The 16359-nt window shown below is 60.4% G+C and overlaps 1 protein-coding gene across 1 annotated transcript in view; it reads right to left on the reverse strand.

The window, feature by feature from the left end:
• Positions 1 to 736: 736 nt before the first annotated feature.
• PADI4 (peptidyl arginine deiminase 4) overlaps positions 737 to 16359 on the reverse strand; it is a 29934-nt gene continuing 14311 nt past the window's right edge. The window contains exons 6-16 of the mRNA XM_038531830.1: positions 15696 to 15821; positions 14123 to 14301; positions 13893 to 13996; positions 12826 to 12937; positions 11390 to 11497; positions 6130 to 6284; positions 5145 to 5286; positions 4828 to 4930; positions 3641 to 3708; positions 2932 to 3072; positions 737 to 1244 (exon numbers count right to left, since the gene is read on the reverse strand). Of these exons, the coding sequence (XP_038387758.1) occupies positions 1011 to 1244; positions 2932 to 3072; positions 3641 to 3708; positions 4828 to 4930; positions 5145 to 5286; positions 6130 to 6284; positions 11390 to 11497; positions 12826 to 12937; positions 13893 to 13996; positions 14123 to 14301; positions 15696 to 15821 (1472 nt within the window). The 3' untranslated portion in view covers positions 737 to 1010. The remainder of the gene's footprint in view (positions 1245 to 2931; positions 3073 to 3640; positions 3709 to 4827; positions 4931 to 5144; positions 5287 to 6129; positions 6285 to 11389; positions 11498 to 12825; positions 12938 to 13892; positions 13997 to 14122; positions 14302 to 15695; positions 15822 to 16359) is intronic.

A 16359-nucleotide genomic window follows, 5' to 3' on the forward strand; every position in this document is an offset into this window, starting at 1 on the left:
GGACTTCCTTCCGCAAAGCCTGGGGACAGCGTCACACCGGGCCCTTCACCAGGCTGGAATGGCAACGACAAGTGTGAGGGACACAGAGAATTCGCTGCTCCCTGGATGGATTTCACGATCCTCACGCTCCCCTCGGGTTCTTGCTCCAGGCGTCTGTTGCCTTTGTCTCAAAGGACAGCGTGAACAGGAGTGCAACCCCTGGCCCCACCTTTGCCCTGGGAACTTTATGCGCATCCCTTTGGGGCCTCCAACCAGACCAGTCCAGGCCCACAGGACTGTCCCTGCCGCTCTTCCTGCCCATGTGCTCGGAACCCGGTGTACTTCCTATAATTCTCCTTATCACGAAGCACACAGCACAGGTGCGTCCTTTACACGTCCACACGACAGCGAACCATCAAACGGGCATCCGTATGCCTCAGGATGTTCACGCAGCTGCCTGCTTGGAAACGGACTTCAATGCACTTTGGAGGAGGGATGTGCTGCATCCCCGGGGCTGGAGGGGGAGCTCAGCCCTCCCCTCACCCCCCACTCCCACCCCTGCCCCATCAAGGGCTCTGTGGGAGCTTAGAATCAGCTGGGCTCTGGTCACAGAAGACATCACAGACCAAGGATAGGCTGGGAGAGAAAGCCACGCGTAGTCACGCTGGCCTTCCACGTGCCCCACAGCACCTTCGAGCCTGTGACATTCAGTCTGACGGTGACAACGAGCGAATGCACAAAGGATGGCGACGCTGGCTTGACCTCACTTACAAAGAGATTATAAAACTTTATTGCGGCATCACACAGCGGAAACGAGTTTGCAAGGCCAGGACTATCTTGGGGTCCTCAGAAGGGGGTACCCCAGAGGCCAGGGCACAGCGGAAGGGGGCAAGCCGCTGCCGGGAGGGTGGCTACAGCCAGGGAGCCAGCCTTGCCCAGGCGCTCTTGCAATGCCACACTGCAGGGGACCAGAGCGTCTGGCCGGGAGCTTCGGGAGGGCAAGGACTCCGGGGTGGCGGGTGGAGGCGGGCTCAGGGCACCATGTTCCACCACTTGAAGGAGAAGGGCTGCCGGCGCACGTTGGTGCCACAGTGGACCTCCCCGTGCCGCACGTGGTAGGTGTAGAAGTCGTCGATGAAGGTGCAGTGCAGGCCCAGCGGCTCCAGCAGGGACCGCACCTTCTCCTCCAGGCAGCACTGGCCGTTGATGATGGGCCCGAAGGGCTTGGGGATGCCCAGGTGCTTCCCCAGCACCAGCATGTTCACCTGCAAGGAGGTGGGGGGGGGTTCCCAGATCAGGGCAGCAGCCTGCATCACCACCCGTGTGTCCCCTTTTTCTTCTGATCTTCAGAAATAGCAGCCCCACTTCACAGATGGGGAAACGGAGGCCCAGACAGGTAAAGTGGGCGGACTCAGGCCACCCAAGTCTATCAGACTCTGGGGCCCATGTTATGGATGCTACACTCTCCTTCCCCATCTGCCACCTTCTGGCAAACTCTGTGTGACTCGAGGCCCAGCTCCAGGGGTGCCCCCTCTGTGAAGCCGCCCGTGAGTCCCCGAACCCTGGCAGTTAGTGCTCCCCGTGTATTACCACTTATGTAAATAGCTGTTTCCTCCCTTATCCCGGGAGGTGAAAGGAGGAGGATTTTGGCTGCAGGCCAACCCGGGTTTGAATCCCAGCCCGGCTACTCAATAGCTGCGTGACCTTAGGCAAGTCACTTGGCCTCTCTGAGCCTCACCAGCAACAGGAGCCCAAATGCGGTTACGTTGCTGGGACAACGAGCTGTCACGCTCATGGAGCAGGGGCAGGGTCAGTCTCCCAAGCTCAGGAGTCGTTGTCACGGCTCAGACCAGCCCCTGCTGGCCGAGTGTCTCACTCCCTGAGTCTCTCTGCCGGTTCCACGTCCACACCCGCACCTCCCGCCGGGGGTCCCTGGGGCTGAGCCAGGCTCAGGCCCCCTGCAGAGCCCGCAGTCAAGGCACCGAGTGGCACCCACGCCTTCGTTCACAATGCCCCATCCCCTGGCCGCCAGCGTCGGCCTTTCCTGCCTGGGAACCCCGGCTGGGCTCACGTGACGCAACCGAATACTTGGGGCCAAGGAATTTTGTTCAAGGGCCCCCCCTCCTGCCTTCTGCCTTTCTTTAACCACAGATCCTCTTCTTCTAAACAAAATCTAAACAAAATCTCCTGCAGTACCTTGATGCCTAAAACAGAGAAAATCCAAACCATTGGGTTTTGAGGCACCGTCTTTGAACCCCAGTGAGCCGGGGGGAACCAGTTTGACATCCACTGTGCCAGGGGCTCCCCGCTGCCCCTGACCTGTGACCTCCAGCCCCGGCAGGAGAGGGGAGCTGAGGGGCCCCCGGAGAACTGGGTGAGGTTGCCGCCTGGCCCTCCGGTATTCTTGGTGGAGACGGAGGAAGGGCACAGGGACAGTAAAAATATAACAGGCGGCCTTGAGATGGCGCTGGTGGGAGGGGGTCACAGTGTAAGGTCCTTGGTAAGGGCGGGAGCCCCCTCAAGTCTGCCCTTCAGAGGAGAGAATCTGCCCAGCCTGGCAGCGCTGGCTTCCTGCCCTCAGAGGGGCCTCCCTGAGCACCCAGTCTGCAGTGCTGCGCCCACCCTTATCCCTTCCAAACGCGACCCGAGAGCACCCTGGTAGCGGCTTGCTCTGCCCACACGCCCCCACCGCAGCCTGCGCGGGGAAGAGCCCTGGTGGTGACGGCGTGGGCTCTGCAGCCAGACCCTGGCTTCGGGTTCCAGCTCTAAATCCCATTTTACCAGCTATGGGTTCCTGTGCCGGAGACCCGACCTCTCTGGGCCTCATCCGTGAGGGGGACCCATGAGAGTCTGGGGCTCCCAGGGCGGCTGTGAGATGCCCAGGCCTCCTGGATCCGCACCCCGGGTCCCTGACTTAAGGCCCTGGGCCCACCCCGGAGCCCACCTCCTCACCATGTTTGGAAAATAGGCTTCGGCCTTGAGGATCCCACTGTTCTCCTCCTGAAGCTTGAAGAGCTGGGGGATGTCCACGATGTCCCGCTCGCTCAGGCCCAGCTCCCGCTTCAGCACCTCCCGGTTCCAGTCGATGCATTTCTGGGGGGGCAGGGGGGGTGTGGTGGGGCCAACTCGGGCAGGGGCCGGGCGATGAGGGGGTGGAGGGCCGGTGGGGGTGATGGGGCGCAGCAGGGCGCCCCCGGGGGTTGGGGACCGTGGTGGGGAGGGCACCAGGGACAGCGTGGGCAAGGCAGCGATGGCACCTTCTTCGCTTCCCTCCTTCCCTGGCTCTGCTCTGCTCCAGCCCCCCGCCTCTTGCTTCTGCCCGCCTGTCCCCGTGCTCCTGGCCACCCCGTGTCCCTCTAGCACTTGGCCTCTCTCCCACCTGCCCCTCCGCTTCTGAGACTTGCACCCATCTTCCCGGGGCTCCAGCTTTCCCGGCCTCCCTTCCCCCCTTTCCCACGCATCCTTCGTGCGTGTTCCCACGGTGGTGACTAGCGTCTGTCTGTCGGTCCCACGCACGGCTACCCAAATCCCAAATCCGTTCACCACCCCGCCGACACGCAGCCGGCGGAAGGGGAAGGCTCTGCGTCGGGTGCCTAGGTGAAGGCACCCGCCCCGCACCTGTCCGCCCGGGCTGTGCGTCCCCTGCCTCCCAGGCTGGTACCTCCACGTATGAATTCTGGTCTCTCAGTTTCTTGTCTGACAGGATGTCCTTTATTTTCTGGTTTTTTTCTGTCATGGAGAAAAAGAGAAAAGAATGCCGATGAGTTCAGAGGCCGAGGTCCCCCCTCCTGGTGGGCCCGGTGGGGCCTCGGCCTTCCCAGCTATAAAAAGGCGGCGGTTGTAATTCCTAACGCACAAGTTCGTTGTGAGCATCTAGGAGGCGAATGCCTTTAATAAAATATTTCAAGAGCGTAAGTTCTCCTTAAAAGCATTTTTCTTGGGGCCCCTGGGTGGCTCAGTGGTTGAGCGTCTGCCTTCGGCTCAGGTTCTGATCCCGGGGTCCTGGGATCGAGTCCCGCGTCGGGCTCCCTGCTCAGCGGGGGGCCTGCTTCTCCCTCTGCCTCTGCTGCTCCCCCTGCCTGTGCTCGCTCTTTCTGTCTCCCTCTCTCTGTCAAATAAATAAATACAATTTTCAAAAAAATAAAAAAAATGTTTCAGTCCCTTAAATTACCTCCAAAGGGATCCCATCTCCGAGAGGCAGACGGGGGCCTAACGGGTCCCTGATATCACATGACGCCCTGCAGATACTTGGTAAAACCTCTCGGCGGTGGAGGCTCACCAACCTCTGAGCCAGCGCACGCCTGCCGACGTCAAGATTTCCTTCTGTGCTCCAGACGGACAGAACTTTCATTCGCTGGTTCATGTACTCGCTCACTCATTCATTCATTCACTCCTTCAGCATTTGGGCCGGACTGGACTTCGTTCGGGTCCTCAGACACTTCATTTTGCTCTCTCCTGCCTCTGAGCCTTTGCATTCCCTGTTCCCTCTGCCTGAGATGTGTCTCCTCCTCCTCTCGTCCCAGCGCCCCGTTGGGCGACCTCCTGCTCACTCATGCTCCTGCTCGCCCGGTCTGTTGCCTCCTCCAGGAAGCCTCCCTTGGACTCCTCCCAGGGACCCGCCACCTCCCTTCTCACAAGGCCCCCTGAGCTGTTGTCATTTACTTGAGTCACTTCCCCGAGACCTGAGCCCCAACGGCAGGGCGGGGAGCTACTCGGCCCGGGGTCACGCGGAGCCTGGCGCACAGCAGGTGCTCAGGGGACAGCCACCGCCCGCTCGCCGCCATCCCCTACGGGGAACCCCGTGACGGTGGAGAAGGGAGCCCGATGCGGGGGGCAGAGCCAGCTTACTCTTGATGCCTTCAAAGAGCGCAGCCTCCCCGTGGCCCCCCTTGAGCTGCTCCTCCAGCAGTGCGTAGCAGGCCCGGGGGCTGGCCAGCAGCAGCCGGAAGCCCTGGAGGCAGGAACACGGGGGCAGAGGTCAGCCGTGTCCCCGGGGGCTCCCCAAAGCATGGGCTCCGACCCAGGGAGGCCCCCTCCTGGGGTGGAGGGAAGGCCAGGCGGCTGTACGCGGCCGGGCAGGCCTCCCGGGGCAGTCGGCAGAGCGAGGCTTAGGGGCCCGGGGAGGAGGCATGGGGCTTCCTTCAGGGAGCCCCCCGGGACTGCACCTTCTTGGGCGCGGGCACGAAGCTCAGGAACTCGTCCACGTGGCCCACAAACAGCCAGTCGGAGTAGAGCTTCACGGGCGCCTGCACCTGCTGGGCGCTGAGGAAGTCCTGCACGGCCTGGTGCATCTCCTGGCTCTCCTTGCTGCCCGCACAGGACGGAGGGGGTGTCACGGGGGCGGGGGCAGCAGGGGCGCCTCTGAGGGACATGGAGGCCTGGCAGGCGCGTCAAGCCTCCCCCCTTCAGCGAGGAAAGGGATTCAGAGGCCTGGACTCCTTTACGCCATCCTCCAAATGGGAGGAATTTACCAGTTTGTTGGAGGGAGGGAAACTGAGGCACCAAGTCGGCACAGTCAGTAAGACCAGAGCTTAGCCTCAGAACACACTGCTCACTGACTCGGCCCAGATGCTGCTGTTGGGGGTAAGCCTGAGGCTGGCCCGTATTACCCGGTGGATGTGGAGAGCCGGCCCCAGCCGAGTGGGTAAATCCCTCCTTGGCGGTGAAGACCGGGGACCATTCCTCCACTTCCACGGGCTTCAGTCTCCTGGCTCTGTCTCCACGGTCCTTCCCAGTCTAGCCCTCTGCTCCCCATCATGCAATCTGTTCCGGCCACTCTGCCTTCTTGAACACCCAGTCCTGCCGCAGGGCCTTTGCACGTGCTCTTTCACCCGCCAGGAACCCTCCACCCCAGATCCCACACAGCCCTGTCCTTGTTGTCATCGGGCCTTAGCTCCAGGGCTGCCCTCTCAGTGAGCCCCGCCCTAGTCACCCTAACAGTTCCCACTCTTCCTCTGCCCCTCTCTTTTTGCTTTCTTCACTATTTGAAATGATCTTATTTGTCTAACATTGTGTCTCGCCCACTAGAACAGCAGCAAGGCCTTGTCCCTCTTGCTCACGGCTGCCTTCCTTCCCCGCGCCAGCAGAGCCAGCCCTCCCCTCCTCACCTAGGGCCCCCAGGCCCGGCCCTCTCTGCCCTGCCCTCCTCACCTGGGGTAGCCGCCACTCCCAATGAGGATCCTGCCCAGAGGGTACTTCTTCCTCCCGACGGTGACCGGGGGGCTCACTTCCAGGTTTCCAAAGGAGTCGAAGGTAGTAACCTCTCCAGTATCGGGCCCTCGAGTCACGTAGCCAAAATCTGGACCCTGCGATGGGAGAAGCGCATGCCAGGCGTGGAGAGCGGGTCCCCGCGTGAGGACGGGCCTCCAGCCGCAGGAAGGCTCGCCGTGGCCGGAGCTGGTGCAGCGCAGACCCGGGCGGACTCGCCGGCCGCGGAGGGAGCAGCGGTGGGGGCCTGGTGCGAGCCCACGGCGTCGCAAACCTTAACTGGGGAGTGACAGTGAATCTGCCAAGTAGCATTTTTGTCCTCATTCCGCAGACAGAAGGCTGGTCAGAGTGGTGGGTGGCTTCCTCAGGCCCCACAGCCAGATGATGGAGGGACTGGCCGTCTACACAGCGAGCCTCCTGGACCGCACCATGCTCCCTCCCGACTGGGCTGGAACCGGCTTCCCCAAGTGGCTGTGGCATCCCGCGTGGATCTTCATGGGAAGAACAGGCAGGCGACACATCTCTCACCCCCACTATGAGTTTCCTGTGGCTGCTGTGACACAGCTAGAGGCTTAAAACAACACACATTTGTTCTCTGTGGGCTCTGAAACCAGGGCTAACATCAAGGCAGGCTGGTTGCTTCTGGAGGCCCCGAGGGCAGACTGTTTCCCTGCCCTTCCAGCTTCTGGCCGTCACCGTGCCTGGTGGCCTCTTCCCTCGTGGTCAGGGTACTTGCTGTGTCTACACGGCCCTTCTCCCACTCCGTCTTCCGTCTTCCAAGGAGCACCAGGATGGTTAGAGCCCGCCAGATAACTCAAGGCGCCTCCCCATCCCAGGGTCCCGAACTGAGTCACACCCGCCAGGGTCTTTTGCCACAGGAAAGCCTCGGGTTCTGGGGATTAGCACGAGCCTGTGTCTGAGGGCCACCATTCTGCCTACTGCACTGGCCCCAGCGTTCCCACTTCTCCCTTTCTCTCTGACACCCATGCCAGCCCGACTCCCATGCCCGCTGTGCCCTGGAAACTTCCTGACCACACAGCTGAGCCCTGAGAGCCGAGCCCTCCGGCGTCAGGAGAGTCAGCTGGTCACACTCATGTCCTCGCACACTCTCTGTGCTTGGCCTTCAGGACACTGCACGCTGTCGGGTCCTGCGTCTCAGGCTCCTGTGCACGGGGCAGCCTGCCCCAGCCTCTTCTCTCATCCTTTATTCTCTATAGTTGTCTTCCTCCAGGTGCTGGCACCATCTCCCGGAACATGGAACACGTGCTGACCACCCCACACATCTTTCTCCCGTCTGCACTTCCCTGCCAACCCCTGCCCCCTGCCTCCTCCCTGCACCTCTTGTCCCTGCCCACCTGCCCACCTGCCCCCCTGCCCCTCAACAAGAAACCAGAGCTTCCCTTTTGTAACATCCATCAGGTCAAATCCTCCGTTTAAGACTCTGCAACAATCCCCAGTTTCTCAGGGTTTAAACAAACAGCCCCGCAGTGGCCACAGGACCTGCCCCCGACTCCATCCCCATCACCTCTGACAGCCTCTCCTCCCGCCCTGCCTTCATTCTTCCCTCCAAGTCAATCCAGCTTTTATTGCATCTTTCAAATATCACAAGTAAGTCTGAAAAACCATCCGACATCTTGCTGTTTCTGTAGCTGTGGATCTTATCCATCAGCCTGGTGAACTGTTCCATTTTTAGAAACGTGGATACCGTCCCCAGATTTTCCGATATCCTTACTTTGAACTCCCGTGGCTTGCCGAATCGAAGCTGCTGAGTTTGATGCAAGTTCAATGCCATTTCCTTCAAGAATTAACTCGTTTTATCTCGAGATACTGAACACGCAACACCTGGCCTTATCCGAGCCCAGGGGACGTATTTTTCACCCCAGAAATGTTGGATTTCAACACGAGAAGCATCCTCCTGCACCACGACGTTGATGGGGAAGTGAGCGCACGCAGACCTCGTCTTGTAACGGAAGCCCGGAAGCCCGGCGCAACGCCCTTGCCCTGCTCTGCCCACGACTCCAGTTCTGCTCCAGTTCCCACCATGTGTCCACTTAGAGCCTCTTCTTCTTCTTTCCAACGAGACTGGCTTCCTCGAGGATGTGACTGAAGTCCCTCCGCGGGGTCCCCCTGGGGCCCTTCGCAGTAACAGTGCGTCCCTCCAGAGTGACGTCCGCGTTTTCTGGAATGTCGACAGTCTGATCATTGAGAACGGTCTCCCTTCCCAGCAGGTGCGGCAAAGAGATCCCACCCTTCCTCTTGCTCTCTCTGCTCCACCCCTTCTGGCCTCCTCGCTCTTTGCTCTTCGTGGATCCTGCCGGGCTTGCTCCTGCCCCAGGGCCTTTGCACTGGCGTTCTTCTGCCTCGGACACTCCTCACCCAGACATCCTCGCAGCCGACTCTCTCACCTCTTTGGAGTTTTTGCTCCAGTGTCCGCTTCTCAAAGAGACCTACCTTGACCTTTTCCTATTTAAAATTGCCATGTAGGGACACCCGGGTGGCTCAGTGGTTGAACGTCTGCCTTTGGCTCAGATCATGACCCTGGGATACTGGGATCGAGCCCCACATCGGGATCTCCGCAGGGAGCCTGCTTCTCCCTCTGCCTGTGTCTCTGCCTCTCTCTCTCTGTCTCATGAATAAATAAATAAAATCCTTAAATAAAAAAATAGAATAAAATTGCCCCATAATCCCCCCACTACTCCAGCACCTGGGAGCCCCTTGATTCTGTTCCTTTTTTTTTTCCCTGTGGCGTTAGATTCCACTTTCCAACGTACGATATAATGTATTTGTTCACGGTACTTAATGTTCACTGTCTGTCGTCTTGGGCTACAATGTCACCTCCATGAGGGTGGGATCCTTGGCGCTGCTCATGATGTATCCCAAGTGCCCAGAGCGAGGCTGGGCACGGAGCATGGGCTCATTAGAATATTTGATGAACGAATGATAAATTCGCTGCCTTGGCCTTTGGCCTTTGCCACAAGAGGGGCTCAGCTCCACAGGCCGCGGGCTTGGATTTCCCAAGGCAAGTGGGGGTGCACCCTTGGCCCACGTGCAAAGTGGCCCCCCAGCAGCAGGGGGGTGCAGGGGCCACTCACACCTGCTTGTGCAGCTTCCCACACAGACTGACACGCGTCGCCCTGTGAGCTCTCCTCTAGTGTTTCGGGCTCATCAAGGACCCAGAGTGTGCAAATCCATCCTCAAAACCCATGTTAACATCCAGGGAGCAAACCTCGGCTGCTCAGCTCTTGCACCCCCTTGTGTGGAGCTGGCTCCGGTGGCATTATTTTCACTCTGTCTACCTCCACCGTTGCCCTCTGCGCACAGTAAGTGCTGCTGGTTTTCCACTCACTGCTGGTGTAAAAATTTACTGATGTTTTTTCTTAGGGGAAGAACAGCCCCTGCGAGCATGCAGTGTGCTAAGCGGCCGTCCGCGTGATGGGCGCCGTGGCCTTGGCCCTGCTCCCCCCCGCCCCCCAGTGCTGCTCACAGTCTAGCGGGAAAACAACAAAAGCAAAACAACAAGTCAGAGATTTATGTGAAGCGGGAGGAGCACGGTGGGCAGAGAACGGCCCTGCGGAGGCTCCGGTGCGGGGGAGTTGGGCACGTTGGAGAACAGGAAGGCGGCCTGGAAGGTGGGGTTGGAGCTGGGTGAGGAACAGGCAAAGCGGCCCATGAGGAGTTTGGAAGAGCAGATGGCGACGTTGTCTGGTGACAAGTTTGACTTTTACCCCAATTCCCCTCCTGGGTGATGCGAGTCAGAAAACCGCAGCTGCGCTTGCCTGAGCAAGCATCGCAGCCCCTCGCACAAGGCCAGGTGTGGGAAAGGTGGGGACACCTGTGCTGAGGTGACGCTGGCGATTAGGCTTGTGATGTCAGAGACTCTGGCCTCTGTCACCCTCAGCACAGCGAAGCGGGCGACAGGCCGCTGAGCGGAGCAGGGCTGAAAGCAGCGGGAGGGACCATGGTCCCTGCAGCAGCTGCCCCTTGATCCCCGAGGTCCTGAAACAGGAGGAACCGGATTCCAGCCAGAGAGACACCTGGACCCAACGAAATCTGTGTGGCACCGCTCAGCGCGGGAGAGCGAGCGAGACTCGGACAAGGTGCAGAGTCGAGCTCAGACTTGCTTTCAAAGCCTCCCGTGTGGGCAGGACTGCCTCCCCTTCCCCGGGGCGCAGGGTGCTCCCCGGAAAGCCATTCCTCGGTGCAAACCTTGCACCCTGCGCCTCCCACTCCTTTCCCCTGCGCTGCCCTGGCACCTGCAGTGCACACCTGGTGGCATCCTGGGAACGGAGCTCGCTCCCAGGGCCAAGCCGCCTGGTTTGAGGGCCAGCTCCTCCCCTCTTTTGTGTGACCTTGGGAAAGCGACTGTATCTCTCTGAGCCTCAGTTTCCTAATCTATAAAATGGGCCTAGTGATAGCATCTAGATTCAAGGTTGCTGGACGAATTAAACGAGTCCGTGCTTGTAGAGAACCTGGCATCGTGACCAACACAGAGTGTGTGCTCAGTCAATGTGACTATTCCTATCATGATGATTCTCTCTCTTTTTTTTTTTTTAAAGATTTTATTTATTTATTCATGAGAGACGCAGAGAGAGCGAGAGAGCAAGAGAGAGAGGCAGAGACACAGGCAGAGAGAGAAGCAGGCTCCATGCAGGGAGCCCGACGTGGGACTCGATCTTGGGATTCCGAAGGTGGCGCTAAACCACTGAGCCACCTGGGCTGCCCCTATCATGATAATTCTGTGCTGAGTCTACACGAACCCACCGGGCTGGTCCAGCATGACCCACCGATACATGCCCCCCACTCCACCCCCACACACATGCAGACTCACATCTAGGAAATGACCACTCTGATCCCCAAACCCGCCCCATATCCCAGATGGACCCACCACGAGGGCCAGATCCCTCCTTCCCAAAAGATAGAGCTTCCACTCGGAGGGTTGGGGAGGTTCCAATTCTGCTCCCCCCCCCCCCCCCCCCCCAGCGAGAGCATCCTCAGTGGGACCAGGACGACCCAGGGTGACCTGCCGTCCTTGGCAGGGTTATTCTGAGGACAGGCTGAGCTCATGGCTGGAAGGAGCTTTGGGAAAGGGAGAGCCCGCTTTCATCTCGGCAGTGACAAAAATACAGGAAGTAACCTGCCGAGCCTGGGGAGGAAGGAGGCCTGGGGCAGGGGGTCCCGGAGCCGCCGGCCCCCCAGCACGTACCAGCAAGCACTTGATGGGGAAGTCCTTCAGGCCCCTGTTCCTCGGAGAGTCAAAGACCACGGGCAGGGTCTTGTGCGGGGCTTGGATGTAGCCGATCTCTATCTCGTCCTGTGCAGGGCGAGCGGAAAGAGGGCTGAGGGGCGTGGGGATGGGGGCCTGCGCGCGGTCACCCTCCCCTGTGCTCAAGGGCTAATCCCTGTGCAGTGTGTGATCCCAGAGAAGGGGCTCTGAGGAAGCAGAGCTTATTATCCTGTGTGTGCCCAAAGGGGCTCACCCCCACTCCTGGTGAGTGTTGGGGCCAGGTGCTGCAGGTGCTGGGGACCCGGTGAGCGAGCGTCAGGCCCTGTCCGCAGGGAGCTGGGCACCTAGCACCCAGTGTGAGGAGGGGAAGGAGGGGTTCCTCATGTGCTTGGGACAGGAAGAGAATGGGAACTGGCAAGCTGAGACCTGGGGCGGGGGGGAAGAGCAGCCCTCCCCCAAAGAGGGGGCAGGTCAGACCCAGCCTTGCCCAGGGGGCAGAAGCAGGGAGGGCTCAGAGATGCACCCGGTTTTCTGACAGATGTGATGTCGGATGTGAACTCAATTAGGCTGAACCCCCTGAAATTGCCAGTTTTGTAGGTTAAAAATGGTGCTGCCAGCAGTCTTATGCTCGTCAGCCCAACTTCACGCAGACAGGACGATGGGAAAGGCAGCGAGGGTGCTATCTGTGGGCTTAGGAGAGGGATGGGAGACTTCTGGAGGGGAAGCTTTGGAGCTGGGATTGTACAAGCAGGACCGGTTGGGGGGGATGGGAATGGAGAGCGGAGAGAGGGACCATCAGTGGGTCCAGGCACAGGGGCGGGAGCAGGGTGGAAGCGCCAAGAAGGGAAGGGAGTGGTGAGGAGGTTGGGTTCAGCCTGCCAGCACCTGCAGCCACTGCCCATGCCGGTGCTGGGTGCTGAGCTGAGTGAGACTCAGTCTCCGTCCTTAGGGAGCTCGTGGCATGATGGGGGAAGCAGAATAGGGATGCGGTGCGGCCAGCAGGCTGGCAAAAGGTGAGGGGCAGCCAGATTGGGGGTGGGGGGCCCTGGAGGCAGGCTGAGAAGGAGGAGGTGGGAACCACGGAAAGTGCTGGAGCAGGGGAGCGGCCTGGTGTGATGGCTGAGCTTGGAGGGAGGGCCACTGGAGGGACAGGTTTGATCATTTCTGGAGGGTCATCTGAGAGTTTTCAGGCAGGAAGGTGGCTTTCATCTTGGTGACCATGGCAGGCATGCCGTGGCTGGCAGCCAAAGCCGGTTTGTTCACTTGCCTGAGACCCCATGTGCCAGGACCCTCAGCGGTTCCTCACTTCCTGCCCATCTGAGGAGAGGTGGCCAGCAAGCCGCCAGGCCCAGCCCCAGGAGTGGGGGCCCCCTGGTATGTCTCAGGCCCCCTGCCTGCCCCACAGGGCCACGTACCTGCATCCACCGATCATCGTTGCTCTGTTCCTTGGAGGGGATGGTCAGCTTGCACTTGGCTTCCTTGGCCAGAGCAGTTACTGATTTCAGGAAGTCCACATTTTCCAGCATCCTAGAAGCAGAAGACAAGCTCCTTAGTGCTCTGGATCCTGGAGGCAGTGGCCTTGGCCAGGCTCCAAGGGGGCAAGCTGGACCCCTATAGGGTCCCCAGGACTGGAGCAGGAGCTCGGGCCTGGATGGAGTGGGCAAGGTGCACGGTGGCAGCTCAGGAGATGCCTGTGCCTGGATGGAGAGGCCCGGCTCATCTCGTCTCTCTGCTCTCAGCAAACAGCTCACTGAGCTCTTGTGGCGATCCACGAGGGGACCGGCAGGTTCCCCTTCCATCCAGAGGAGGCCACCATGAGGAGGTCAGTGCTCGAGGTCATGCCACTGCGGGGGGGAGGGGGGGCAGCACCAGGATTTGAACCCAGGCCTTGCTGGCTTCCAGGCTGCGTCCTGACCTCCAGGTTGCCCCTCACCCCTTCTGCCCAGAAGCCGCTGAAAGAGTAGATGGGAAGCTCCTCCCCGAGGCCCCAGCATACTCAGCAGGTGCTCTCAGAGGGCAAGGTGGACGCCGAGGCTCCCAGAGCAGCTTGTTACAGGGCAGACAGACCCCGGACCCAGCCCCGGCCCCAGACCACAGACCCCAGACCCCACAGCTCTGAGGTTGGCCAGAAACAGGCATTTGAAATGGTTTCTGGTACAGAAGGTGCAGAGGCCTGAGCCCTGAGGCTGGCTCACAGGCTGAAGGTTTTCATCCATCAGGTCTAGCAAACTCCACGGGCCTTCAGGAGAGAAAGCCGCCCTCAGCCCGCATCAGGGCGGGAAAGTGGGGACGAAACGGTAGCAACAGGAATTTTCCTGCCTTTTTATTCCAAACTGGCCAGAGAGCCCCTCGGCATGCTGCAGCAGGGATCGTCTCCCCCCATTTACACAGCAGATATTCGGGGTGCGGGGGGAGGCTGTAGTTGAACCCAGGGCCCCTGGGGGGGTGTCTGTGCCCCACCCCCTGGCCCCCAGGTGCTCACCTGCACACGTACACCTCCTCCGGGGGCTGAGTGTTGGGGGTCATGATCCAGGGGGCCACCCGGAAGATCACACTATCTTGGAAAAGCAGGGACTCGGGGAGCTCCTGTAAGGAGGGCAAGGGCAGGGCTGCCACGGCCGCCAGGGCCCGACACCCGCTCCTCCCCAGCTGGGCTCCGCACCCCCGGCCTCTAGCGGGGCTCGGGGTCCCCGGGGGCTGCCCTTGGCCTACCGGGTTGGCCGTGTCCAGCAGGGAGACGGTGAGGGAAACGAGCCCCGGGAAGTTGACGTCGGGGAAAGCGAGACCCTCCACGTAGAAGTCTGTGCTGTGCTGGCCTCCGGGGAGCTCCAGGGGGTGACAGGGCTGCTCTGGCCCTAGGACCGCCCTGTACCTGGAGACCTGTTTGCCCCCTGGCAGAGACAAGGGAAGCCCGAGTCTTAGTCTCCCCGGGGCCGCCAGGCCTTCCCAGAGCCACCACCGTCACGACGACACGTCGCAGCAAAATGAGCCTCCCGTATGGGAAGGAAACCAGAGCGTCAGCTGGGACGTCGCGCTCCGCCTGGGGGTCCAGGGATGGGGTGACGCAGGTGGGGGGGCGCCCGAGCCGGTCCCGACCACATACATACAAGTCCAACATGCACAGGGTTCATTCATTCATTCACTCATTCATTCCTGAGCACCTGCTCTCAGCTGGCAGCTGGGGAGACCAGGGACATGGTCACTGTCCTGGTCCCCAGGGAGCGCACAGGCTCCTGGGTGAGCGAGGAGCAGCAGAGATGGTAGTGAGTGCTGTGACGGGGGGGAACCCCGGAGGGCCGGGGCCGGCTTCCGGAGGAGGTGATGCCTCAGCAGAGGCCAAGACTAGGTCTGTCACCAAATCAGTAGCAGGCTAGTCACTCGGATCTCGCATGGCCTCCCCCACGGCCCTCAGACTGGAAGCCAAAGCTGTCCAGGCCTCCCCGAGCTGGCCCGTCCCCTTCTTCTCCCCCTCATCTGCCATCCGAACGCCCGCCCGCCTGCTCCGGTGCTGCTCTCCAGCTCGCTGGCCTCCCTGCCTCCCTCCCTCAGGCCCACAGGTGCCACCCACCCCAGGGCCTTTGCACTCACGGTTCCCTCTGCCTGGAATGCCCTTCGCCTGGTGCCTGCGCGGCTGTTCCCTCACTTCCTCCGCTCACGTAACTCCCCCCACCCCTGCCCCGGACTCTCCCCCTCATCCACACTCCCCTTCTCTCTTGCTTCTGTGCAGCATTTAACGCCTTCGGACACACTAGATGTTTCATGTAATTATTTTACACTCGGTCTCCCTCAACCACCCAGAGGAAGGGGACACGAGGGCAGGGGCTTTGTTCTGCTCTTTGCTCTACACCCCGAGCCCCGAGCCCCCCGAGCAGGGCCGGCACCCAGTAGCAGGTGCGGATGCTGGAGGACAAATTATTACGGAATGTACGCAGTCGGCTTGGATTCAACAAGCCCTGGAAGCAGGCGTCCTGTGTGTGTGCGTGTGTGCGTGTGCGGGCGTGTGCAGAGAGGAAGACACAGACGCAATTACAGCCGTCCTTGGCAGGGACGGTATTTCCTCCTCGGTGGCCACCAGCACCGGACATCGGCTTGCTGCGTGTTTGCATCTCGTCTGTGTTCCCTTTCTAGAAGGGGGTGGAGGGATGGCCGTCTGGCTCGCTGCCGCGGCCTTGGTCCTCGGAACAAGCTACGTAACGGGCTCGGGAGTTATTCACCGAAGGGGGTGCAAAGGGGCTGTGCCGGGGGTGGGAAGGGGACACCGAGGGGACGGCCGAGGATGACTCACGGCTGGCGTGAAACACCCTGACTTTGTCCATCTCCGATTTGGCCACGTGGAGGAGCAGCTGGTGCTTGGCGAAGAAGTCTCTGGGGGTGTTGGTGCTCAGGGTCACCAGGGACATGTCCTCCAGGTCTGGAACGAGAAGACCCTCTCCTCTCTCAATGCTCCCTTCAGATGCCCCTTGACCCCGTCACCTGGGTTTCTTTTCTTTTTTAATTAATTAATTAAATCAAATTAATTTATTTATTTGAGAGAGAGCACAAGTAGGGGGAGCAGCGGAGGCAGGGGGAGAAGCAGGCTCTCCGCTGAGCGGGGAACTGGATGTGGGGCTCGAACCCAGGACCCCGGGATCATGACCTGAGCCAAAGGCAGATGCTTCACCGGCAGAGCCCCCCAGGTGCCCCTGGCCTGGTTTTATTTTCTTTGTGCCCCTGCTGGGATTTAAAGGATGATTTTATTTTGGCATCAAAGCTAATGACGTTTTGGGGCTTCTGGCGCTAGAATGAGCTTCCGAGGCGCTCGGTGAAGGGGGGGCCACGACCATCCTGTTTATTGCTCCGTCCCCGGCCCCTGGAGCCTGGAAGCACCTAGAACTGTGATGAGCGCGTGGCAGGCTGCTTGATGACGAGTTGTGGAACCATCCGGGTTTCTGCCCTGGGCCCAAGTGGGA

This window comes from Canis lupus, chromosome 2 (assembly GCF_011100685.1).
Source record: "Canis lupus familiaris isolate Mischka breed German Shepherd chromosome 2, alternate assembly UU_Cfam_GSD_1.0, whole genome shotgun sequence".
Classification (NCBI taxonomy): Eukaryota; Metazoa; Chordata; class Mammalia; order Carnivora; family Canidae; genus Canis; species Canis lupus.